Here is a 10,926-nt window from a genome sequence, read left to right on the forward strand (position 1 = left end):
CTGCACACGTCTAGTCGGCACGTGAATACGTTCGGTTATGCACCTGGTACGGGTACTGGAGAACCCTGATAGTGCGCAGTGTGCACTCTGTGAGGGTTCATAAGTCTGCTGTAACATAGAGTGACTACAGAAATGTACCCCACGCCTGGACAACCCCTTTAAGTCAGAGCACAAAATCGTAACAGCTCCAGTGATTGGGAACAGGTTGTCTGTATCTGTCTGGGTGTGCAATAGTTTAGGGGATCTGGATTTATGGGGCCTGCCTTGGATAGGGGTCTGTATTTTTTTACAGGGTTTTTCCAGGGTCTTGTATGTAATTAGGGAGCAGGTATTTACTTAAGGGGTCTGTGGTGTTTATTTAGAGAGGTCTGACATGAGGACGGTCATAGTTTGGGGCTCTGTATTTATCTTAGGTAACCAGCAATGGACAGGATGAGCAATAAGTGTTTGATTGGTGGAGGTCCAATCACTGCTACCCTTCCCCCATCCCCTGCTGATGATGAGAGCGGGGGTCCCATGTCCTATATGTGTATGGAGCAGTGACAAGACCACCACCTGCCAGTATCTATGGAGGAAGTGGTCACATGAGCCCCCTATACACATCATCAGTGGGGTCTGACCCATTCTTCTCACCCTGTTGTGGTAAAATTTAGAACTATGAATATTGTGGGCTGTAGATTGTTATTGGCTTCTTTTTCCCCCAATGTAGTGGATTTTCAGGACTTAGTGCGCAGGCGCACGGTCTGATAATTTATTAACCATTTGATGGCCCATCACAAGCTGGTAGCTACAGCAGCTTCATAAGAATGGACGTCATGCCTGTACACTGTGTTACTACACACTGGCGGCAAAGCAGCAGCCGATTAACAGAAATAAATGGAGAAGAGAGGGGGCGGCGACAACGACACAGACCAGCCAATCACAGCCGACCACTTCTCTCTGCTGATTGGTCAAGAAGGCTTGAAGTGTGGCGGAAACGCATTTGGTCATGTGACCAGCCAAGATAAGTTGGGGCGGAAATGTATCAGCGAAAGTCCGCGGTGATTGGTTGCAGGGCAGTGATGACGTCAGTGGTTGGCATGCGTCGCTCAGCTGGTTGGTAATCTCTGCAAACAAGAAAAAAACTGCCGGTGACGTATAAAAAGTGCGACCAGAGCGACAAGGTAAATACTTCATATTCTCCGTTTCTTATTCTAAGTTCGCGCTCAGTCCGGTTCTTCTCGCCGTCTGCAGCCGGTGTAGTCCGCCTCTGTGGGCAGCTGAGTGACCAGTGATAGTTCTGGGGTATTGAAACCTCTTCCTACGTGTACAGCTCATCGTTGCCTGCATTCTTCTCATATTTTCTCCATTTTATCCCATTTTCTGCTTTTATGTTCATCACTAGGTGTAAAATGACAGGTGGTAAAGCCTCCGGGTGTAAATATCACTGTTTCCACTCACTGACAGCAAGCAGAAGGTTTATCTGGGTTTTCCAGGCTGATATGTATATAGGTTTGGGGTCATCAGCCTGGACCCCTTCCCAATCCTCAGATCAAAGGGTTAAATACCTGCATGGCCCCTTTATCTGCTCAGTGAAATGTTTAAGGGGCTTCTGCTTCTTTATTTTGTGGTTTAGGGGTCCTAGATGTCACCTATGGTCCGACACTATGATAATGTGACGGCACCGGCCCTTTAATTGGCCTCAACCCCTTTAATTATGTAAATGAGTTACTGTGTTTTGCTTGTACCCACTTACTTGTAACCGTCCCCTCTTTTTTCCTTCTTGCCCCCAAGCACTATGGTTTTGTTGCCGCCCGTCTTGACGGATGAAGAGGAAGCTCTACAGAGGAAGTTTGCCAAGCTCAAAAAGAAGGTTTGTTAAAGGGATTGTTCAGGATTGAAAAAAATAATACATCGATGTGCATGCTGCAGCCAATCACTGGCATCAGTGATCTTGCACCGTACACTCTAGCTGAGGCCTGTCATTGGTTGCAGTGGTCACATGGGTGTACTTTTTTTTGTTTTGTTTTAAAGTGCATCCAAGTGAGCGCTGCAGCCGATAAGAGGCCTCAGTTAGCGTGTACGGTCCAAGATCATTGATGCTTGTGATTGGCTGCAGCGGTCACATGGATGTATTAGGCTAAGGCTATACACAACATTATGATTCCAGTGTCCCACTGTAACATTGCATCTATTTATTTCCTGTAGTGTTATAGGGCAGAAACAGCGCCACACTTGTTCAGGGGTTGTTTGTGGTATTGCAGCTAAAGGAATGGAGCCATGCTGTGTTACCAGATGCCACCTGTGGACTGCGGTGGCGCTGTTTATGGAAGAAAGCCGCCATGTTTTGCAGGATCTCTCTTAATGTATTTTATTTTCGTATCTTCTACTAGAAAAAAGCATTGTTGGCTCTGAAAAAGCAAACGTCCACCAACCAGACGAGCCAGGCCGGCATCAAGAGATGTAAGTCAGATCATATAATTACTGTTCATATATAAAAAAGAGTCTGGGCCTTTTTATTTTTGGAAAAGTGACGCCCCTCTCTAGTGGTCGTGTCTGGTACTGCAGCAGTCACTTGTCTGACAGTAATATATGTATGATTTATTTTATAAAGGCATGGATTAGAGGCGTACACTCCCCTTTCAGCACCCTCTTTGATCAAGTGCAGACTGCTCCGAAGGTTTGTACCTGCACCAAAAGCAGGGTCTGACCTGTTTGGAAGCCACAGGACCACTGCCGCTGGTAATTGGCTGCAGCGGTTAGATGACAAGCAGAGGGCGTCAGTAGATGTTTCTCTGATGACGTACTATCCCAGTCATATATAGCCGGTGCCGCAGTACTTTGACATTTGAATGGGCAGAGCTCTGGAACGGCCTGCGCTGAATCTGCGGGGGCACTGGAAGGTGATCGTCTCTTGTTTATTAGTTTTAATAAACCCTTTTAAGCTGCGATACCAGGCACAGCCAGAGACGAGCGTGGCGCTATTACCATTTCTTCTGTTTCTGGGAAACTTGTCTTTTCCAGCTTTATCGGATCAACCAGCAGTGGACACTGCCACAGCGACAGAACAAGCCAAGATGCTGGTGAAGACCGGCGCCATCAGTGCTATTAAATCCGGGACCAAAAACAGCGGATTCAAGCGTTCTCGGACACTAGAGGGCAAACTGAAGGTGACGTCTACGTGACCCCCCACGGTCTTCTAATTCTGGGCTGCTCTATAAGGGGCTCTGCGGTCTGTTACCCTGTAGGACCTCCTGTAATGTATGGCCTTGGCTTAAAGTCTATGCTCATTTAGTCAAGTGGAAGCCCCCAAAATGGCGTGACCGCAGGGGTCAGACCCTCACAGGCATCAAACACTGTACAGGAGAGGAATTCCGCTTTTAATTACAATAATGTCTAATTGTTTGACGCCTTGTATTCTTGCCCTCAGGACCCCGATAAGGGCCCGGCACCCACTTTCCAGCCTTTCCAGCGCAGCATCTCTGTAGACGAGGAGCAGGCTGAGGTCAGCACTCGGGGAAGCTTTAATATTTTGTTATAGGAGCGATCCGATCTGAGACATGTCGTCTCTTTTTCTGTCTCCAGAGTTCAAGACGCAACCAAAGGAAGTCTCTGTACGACAGGTGAGTCTCCTCCATCGTCGCCTCTGACCTTTCTGTCCTTTTTATTGATTTGATTTTCTCCCTTCTCAGTTTTGTCAGCTCCAGTGAACGTATGCGAGAACCCGAGAGGGAGACGGAGGAGCGAGAGAGCGACAGAGAAGGCCATCGCGCAGGAGACAGGGAGCCGTATGAACGAGGCCGAGAACGAGACCGGGAGAGAGACAGGGAGAGAGACAGGGAGAGGGACAGAGACCGAAGCGATAGAGATCGGGAGAGGGAACGAGACAGAGAAGGCTTCCACCGGAGTACGTGCACCTCTATCACTGCGGGGATTGCGACCCCAGGAGCTCACAATCTAATCACCTTATTGTGAGACTAGAAGATCGTAGCTTTCTTCCAGAACCACTATTATCCATTGACTGTTTCTGGTATTACTAATGTGCAATACCAGACTCAACTAGTGTACAAGAGTGGCGCTGTTTTACTAACTCCATGTAGAAGATGCCAGCCACTGACCGCAGTGCGACCCCCCCCCCCTTGTAGTTTGAGGTCGGTAGGGTGGGCTTGGGAGTAAACCTGGGCTGTAGATGAAATGTCTTCTGTTTCTGGTCCTCGGTGTGCGCAGGATCAGATTCTTTTCCAGAACGTCGAGCACCCAGGAAAGGAAACACTGTGTACGTTAATGGCGTGGGCATGAAGAAGCAGATGCTCACCGACGCCTTCTCCAAGTTTGGGAAGATCATAGACCTCGCAACTGACGCTCAGCGGAAGTAAGTGCGCGTAGGTGCTCGTCCGTGGTGCTAGAGAGGACAAGCAGGATAATCCGAGCTTCTGTTTTGTCCCGTACAGCTGTGCTTTTGTCACATTTGAGAAGATGGAATCGGCAGATCAAGCGATCCAGGAGGTGAGAGCGGGTGAGGGGGCACTAGAGAAGAAGCCGGGAAGGACTTGGTTCTGCTTCTAAATCCCCTACATAGTTAGTCTCATACATAGTTAGTGTCCTTTTCCATGGGCCAATATTAAGTGATAGAACTCATCTCCATGCACTCACCACTAGGGGGAGCGTTTCAGCTCATGGAATACTTTGTATACATTCAACAATAAAACCGTGCGCTCCCTTTAGTGGTGACTGCAGGAGACCAGAGCTTTGTCGCTGTGTGTTATAACAGTGATGTGATGTTTATATATCATTTACATATATTACAGTGCATTGTGAAAGTATTTAGCCTCCTTGAACTTTTCTACCTTTTGCCACATTTCTGGCTTCAAACAAAGATATAAAATTCTAATTTTTTTGGGAAGATTCAACAAGTGGGACACAATCGTGAAGTGGAACGAAATTTATTGGATATTTTAAACTTTTTTAACAAATTCAAAACTGAAAAGTGGGGCGTGCAATATTATTCGGCCCCCTTGAGTTAATACTTTGTAGCGCCACCTTTTGCTGCGATTACAGCTACAAGTCGCTTGGGGTATGTCTCTCTCAGTTTTGCACATCGAGAGGCTGAAATTCTTGCCCATTCTTCGTTGCAAAACAGCTCGAGCTCAGTGAGGTTGGATGGAGGGCGTTTGTGAGCAGCAGTTTTCAGCTCTTTCCACATGATTCTCGATTGGGTTCAGGTCTGGACTTTGACTTGGCCATTCTAACACCTGGATACGTTTATTTTTGAACCATTCCATTGTAGATTTTGCTTTATGTTTGGGATCATTGTCTTGTTGGAAGATAAATCTCCGTCACAGTCTCAGGTCTTTTGCAGACTCCAACAGGTTTTCTTCCAGAATGGTCCTGTATTTGTCTCCGTCCATCTTTCCATCAATTTTAACCATCTTCCCTGTCCCTGCTGAAGAAAAGCAGGCCCAAACCATGATGCTGCCACCACCATGTTTGACAGTGGGGATGGTGTTTTGAGGGCGATGAGCTGTGTTGCTTTTACGCCAAACATATCTTTTTGCATTGTGGCCAAAAAGTTCGATTTTGGTTTCATCTGACCAGAGCTCCTTATTCCACATGTTTGGTGTGTCTTCCAGGTGGCTTGTGGCAAACTTCAAACGAGACTTTTTATGGATATCTTTGAGAAATGTCTTTCTTCTTGCCACTCTTCCATAAAGGCCAGATTTGTGCAGTGTATGACTGATTGTTGTCCTATGGACAGACTCTCCCACCTCAGCTGTAGATCTCTGCAGTTCATCCAGAGTGGTCATGGGCCTTTTGGCTGCATCTCTGATCAGTCTTCTCCTTGTTTGAGATGAAAGTTTAGAGGGACGGCCGGGTCTTGGTAGATTTGCAGTGGTCTGATACTCCTTCCATTTCAATATGATCGCTTGCCCAGTGCTCCTTGAGATGTTTAAAACTTGGGAAATCTTTTTGTATCCAAATCCGGCTTTAAACTTCGCCACAACAGTATCTCGGACCTGCCTGGTGTGTTCCTCGCTCTTCATGATGCTCTCTGCACTTGAAACAGAACCCTGAGACTATCACAGAGCAGGTGCATTTATATGGAGACCTGATTACACACAGGTGGATTCTATTTATCATTACCAGTCATTTAGGACAACATTGGATCATTCAGAGATCCGCACTGATCTTCTGCACTGACTGTAAAGGGCCGAATAATATTGCACGCCCCACTTTTCAGTTTTGAATTTGTTAAAGTTTAAAATATCCAATAAATTTCGTTCCACTTCACGATTGTGTCCCACTTGTTGTTGATTCTTCCCCAAAAAATTAGAATTTTATATCTTCATGTTTGAAGCCAGAAATGTGGCAAAAGATAGAAAAGTTCAAGGGGGCCAAATATTTTCACACTGCACTGTATGTGTGTGTGTGTGTGTGTGTGTGTATATGTATATATCACGTGTGTTTTTCCAGCTTAATAACACAATGATAGAGGACGTCTCGGTGAAGGTCAGCATTGCCCGGAAGCAGCCCATGCTGGATGCCGCCATAGAGAAGTCTGTGTGGGGTCAGCTGGGTGAGTATTTGGCTCTCACTGGTCTCACACCTCACTTGTGTTTTTGGATCTCAATGACTTTCTTGTTTGTGGGAATTTTTCTCCTTCATCCAGTAGAGCATTTGTGAGGTCAGATCCTGATGTTGGGGGGTCCGGGCTCACAATCTGCATTATAGGATGGGGCTGAGGTCCGGGCTCTGTGCAGCGGCTCATGTTCTCGCCCATCCATGTCTGTATGGATTTCCCTTCACTGGAGCTGAGAGGCCACTGCCGCCCCCTGATAACAGCACATAGCATTATCCTCCTCCACCATCTGTACAGCGGGAACAATGCAGTCAGGGGGTAACATCCTCCTGGAGTCACCAAACCCAGACTCCTCCATCAGACGCAGATAGAGAATGATCCGTCACTGCAAAGGACACGTCTCCTCCAGAGTCCAGTGGTGGCGGCTTTACACCACTCCATCCGACGCTCGGTATTGTGCTTGGTGATGTATGGCTGCATGCAGCTGCTCGGCCATGAAGCTCCCAGCGGGGGGGCAGTGTTTGCGTTGATACCAGATGACGTCTGGACTCTGCAGTTATGGGGTCAGCAGAGCGGGGGGGGACTTTTCTGTCTTCGGCACTCTGCCCCCCGCTCTGTAACATTACAGAGTCTCCACTTCATGGCAGAGTTGCTGCTGTTCCATCCACTTCTCAATAATATCACTCACAGGTGATGGAGTAAGATTCAGGAGGAAGAAATGTCATGGACGGACTTGTTACCTCGGTGGCTCCTATAAGAGGACCGCGCTGGTATTAGGGAGCTCTGCACCACCAGCCGATCTGTGGCATGGTGGGGGGCTGGATGTTGTACACCATGGAGAGAGGGGCTGGATGTTGTACACCGTGGAGAGAGGGGCTGGATGTTGTACACCGTGGAGAGAGGGGCTGGATGTTGTACACCGTGGAGAGAGGGGCTGGATGTTGTACACCGTGGGGAGAGGGGCTGGATGTTGTACACCGTGGGGTGACGTGTGCAGACTAATGTTCTCCATGGTTAGACTGTCAGCAAGCCATGTATGGAGGCTGATCGTGTCCGCATAGGAGCTGTATACATGAAACGGTAGATGTTTATTCCAGGCTGTTGGTAGTCTTCACTCCTTTATATCAGACAATCTGTACAAATTGTCTGTAATGGTGAATATTTCCTTTAAGAGCTGAATGTAAACCTCTTATGTCTCCGCAGCTTTCCACAGTAGCGTCAAGGGATCCCACAAAGACAAGAGATCTCAGGTCAGCTACTCCGAGGATTACTTCAATCTGGATTCCTCCGGTGCGGCGAACACGACTGGGTGAGCGGCGGAGAGGAGCGCTCAGGGGATGGCAGAGGCGCGAGGCATCAGATGGCTCATTGGAGCACAGCTTTGTTTGCTTGACGTCGTGCAGTGCTCAGCAACCTGCGGGGCATGCTGGGAGTTGTAGTTTCTCAGTAGTTGGGAGTGCTCCGGTTGCTGGCCTCTGCACATAGTCTTATGATGTGAACACGTACGGAGGGTCTCTACCTTTCTCTTGTAGTGAGGTGACCGGCGCTCGGTGTAAGGTGCCATTGTTCAATACTGTATAATAAACATCTACTACTACTCTCATCCTCCGTGCGTTCAGCGGTCTTAGAGCTGCTCACATTACCCGTCACCCTGCTCCTTTATTCTGCACCCAGACAAGGACCCGCGAGAATCGGAGAATTGTAACCGCCCTCACGTGGTTCCTGTAATCCAGAATCCAATAACTCTGTCTGATAATTGGGAACATTTACTGAAAGATTCCTGCTCAAACTAGCGGCAGGTTTTGGGCCGGTGTCCTGACATTTATTAACCATAGAGGTCCCTTCACACTGCACCATTATCGTTTCCTGATAATCGTGCAGCATAATCGGACCCCGAATGAGCAAATCGTCAGGTGAAATGATCTTTTGGTCTGCGCCGACCGTTCTGTGCACCCCGTTCAGGTTAATAAACGACCGTTAATCAGGGACAGGTAAGCAAATCAGCAGTCGTTTAGTGCCGCAATACTGGTAATGTAGACAGACGTGGACATTAGTGTTGAGCGAGCACTAAAATGCTCAGGTGCTCGAAGCTCGGGCTGAGCTCACCGTGATACTCGGGTGCTCGACCCGAGCAACGAGCCCAATGTTAGTCTATGGGAGACCCGAACATTTTTGCGGCGGTACCCCCGCCAGTCTGTAGAAAGCCTAAAAAGTGCCCAAAACGATAGTGACAGTGCTCAAAAGACATGGGGACAGCATGCGGATCGCCCCAGGAAGCATTTCTGACCCCCAGGTCACTGCTGTCAACAACGTGGTCAGAGGTATTAAGCCACTTTTACGGGGTCACAATAAAACGTTCAAAAATGAAACTGAAACTGCTTTCCTGTGAAATATGTTAAGGAACATCCTTTCCAGGGAAAAGACTTGTGTATTAGGTAAAATAAATAACCAAAAATACTCCTCCACACCTTGGGCTATGTTCACAAGTAGCATTTTTTATGCGTTTTTGCACTTTTGTATTGCTTTCAACCGTGACAAATGCATTCACCGGGAAATGTAATTTTAACATTTTACAACCTTATCTGGCCATGTGCTGTGTGACACATGCATACAGTGCTGAAAAGACATGGGAACAACATGGGGAAGACCCCTGGAAGCATCTCTGACTCCCAGGTCACTGTCTAAAAGTGTGCCCATCAGAAGTGATCCTTGCCGCATCAGAAGATGCAGACTTGCAACTATCCCCGTGCAAGTCCTTGTCCCAGGGCAGTGTTCAATTGTACCTCCCCCATTCCTTTCAATGCAAGCGCAAGTATGCAGCCTGCCACCCACCCACCCCCAGGCTGCAATACCATACTGCTTGCTTGCTTGCACTTGAAATTGGGCCTTTTAGGCATGTGGAGGCGGAATCTGGCCACCACGTCATGGCTGCGTCAGCGGCCTGGTATCCATACTCAGCCGCCTGGCGGCCGGGTGTCCACGCTCGGTCCCCAGCCGCCAGGGGGCGGTCGGGTGTCCATACTCGATCCCCAGCCGCCCCGCGGCCGGGTGCCCGCACACAGTCCCCAGCCGCCGCTCTTTGTCCCGGTAACCTTCCCCACACTTTTCTTAGCCCGGCCTTGTTTAGGGCAGCATTGGACGAGCCCACCAGACAACCTGGCTTCTCCATCAGGGGAGTTGAGAGTGCCAAGGTGAGGAGCATGATAATGATGATGATGATAGAAGTTAGCATCTGCTTTGTTTTCTTGGAATGCAAGCATAAGTGTGCAGCCTGCCACCTACCCACCCTCAGGCTGCAGTACAATACTGCTAGCTTGCTTGCACTTGAAATGAGGCCTTTTAGGCTTGTGGAGGCAGACGCCGGCCACCATGTCATGGCTGCGTCGGCGGCCTGGTATCCATACTCAGTTCCCAGCGGCCGGGTGTCCACGCACGGTCCCCAGCCGCCCCACGGCCGGGTACCCACACACGGTCCTCAGCTGCCTGGGGGCGGCAGGGTGTCCATAAACGGTCCCCAGCCGCCCCTATTTGTCCCAGTGCACCTTATACAAAAGCGCGCATGCCAAAACATTACCTGTGCCCTCCCCAGTGCATTTAGTGGGAAGGACAGCCTAACCACAAACACGTGGACAAGTGAATGTGGCCAGGGATGGTCCATCTGACTGACGCCTTCACACTGGGTTAATATTGTGGAAGCCGGGACACAGTTGGACACTGGGATGCAACACGTCCTCCAGACATAGAGGATTGCGGGTCCTGGGTCAATCAGGCTTCAACACAAAGTTCAGAAGGTACAGCAGCAGTGGTCGGCCTCCTACACAACGAGTAAATTATTCATGATCATGAGGCCATCCATCTCCTTAGTTTTCTGTTCCTTGGAATGCAAGCGCATGTATGTAGTAGCGGCTAGGCCTGAGGTGGTCAGCGTTTTGGCGCATGTCCTACCTCCGACGAGGATTGCTGGATGTTTTCCTGCTACTATCCCAGTTCTATGACTCCTGTTAAAACAAAGCTTCATGTGATGAATGATGGATGAGGTAGTGGCAAAGGAGAAAGAGCAGGAGGAACAGGGACCATTCACATCAATATCAGGCCAGTCAACCACACATGTCTTGTAGGATATGTTTCTGTACCAAAAGGAGCGGTTCGGCTACACAGTTATAGGGCATACAGTGAGTGCAATGCCTACCAAAAATTTCGAGGCACTCCAATGCCCCTTGGAAGTGACATGGAGGTCAGAGGGCCTTAACTAAACAGTTTTTTCCATTTATAGCAACTGGGTCTCCTGTACTCTGTTGGCCTAAGCAGTGAATGGAAGGCTTTCCAAAAATTGAGGCACTGCAATGCCCCTTGAAACAGACATGGATTAC

At 48.7% G+C, this 10,926-nt stretch overlaps 1 protein-coding gene across 2 annotated transcripts; it reads left to right on the forward strand.

Annotated features, from left to right (window-relative positions):
* Positions 1 to 1,018: 1,018 nt before the first annotated feature.
* On the forward strand, positions 1,019 to 8,159 carry NELFE (negative elongation factor complex member E). Of its 2 annotated transcripts, none has more exons than XM_073638029.1 (11): positions 1,019 to 1,163; positions 1,774 to 1,852; positions 2,373 to 2,442; positions 3,004 to 3,149; positions 3,410 to 3,484; positions 3,565 to 3,602; positions 3,672 to 3,886; positions 4,207 to 4,351; positions 4,431 to 4,485; positions 6,451 to 6,553; positions 7,760 to 8,159. In XM_073638029.1, exons 2-11 carry the CDS (start codon positions 1,778 to 1,780, stop codon positions 7,867 to 7,869), a joined length of 1,032 nt encoding a protein of 343 aa, XP_073494130.1. In that variant the 5' UTR covers positions 1,019 to 1,163; positions 1,774 to 1,777; the 3' UTR covers positions 7,870 to 8,159. The 2 variants fall into 2 exon arrangements, with proteins under 2 accessions (XP_073494130.1, XP_073494131.1); XM_073638030.1 differs by having other exon boundaries at positions 1,153 to 1,284.
* The last annotated feature ends 2,767 nt before the right edge of the window (positions 8,160 to 10,926 follow it).

This window comes from Phyllobates terribilis, unplaced genomic scaffold (assembly GCF_046119375.1).
Source record: "Phyllobates terribilis strain yellow unplaced genomic scaffold, ASM4611937v1 Scaffold_7__3_contigs__length_470593459, whole genome shotgun sequence".
In the NCBI taxonomy this organism is placed as follows: domain Eukaryota; kingdom Metazoa; phylum Chordata; class Amphibia; order Anura; family Dendrobatidae; genus Phyllobates; species Phyllobates terribilis.

Excerpts from the sequence above, each read along its gene's own strand:
- NELFE (XM_073638029.1), top strand. The coding sequence starts at position 1,778 with ATGGTTTTGTTGCCGCCCGTCTTGACGGATGAAGAGGAAGCTCTACAG. Across the intron at positions 1,853-2,372 it reads TTGCCAAGCTCAAAAAGAAG|AAAAAAGCATTGTTGGCTCT; the intron begins GTTTGTTAAAGG and ends ATCTTCTACTAG. Across the intron at positions 3,887-4,206 it reads CAGAGAAGGCTTCCACCGGA|GATCAGATTCTTTTCCAGAA; the intron begins GTACGTGCACCT and ends CGGTGTGCGCAG.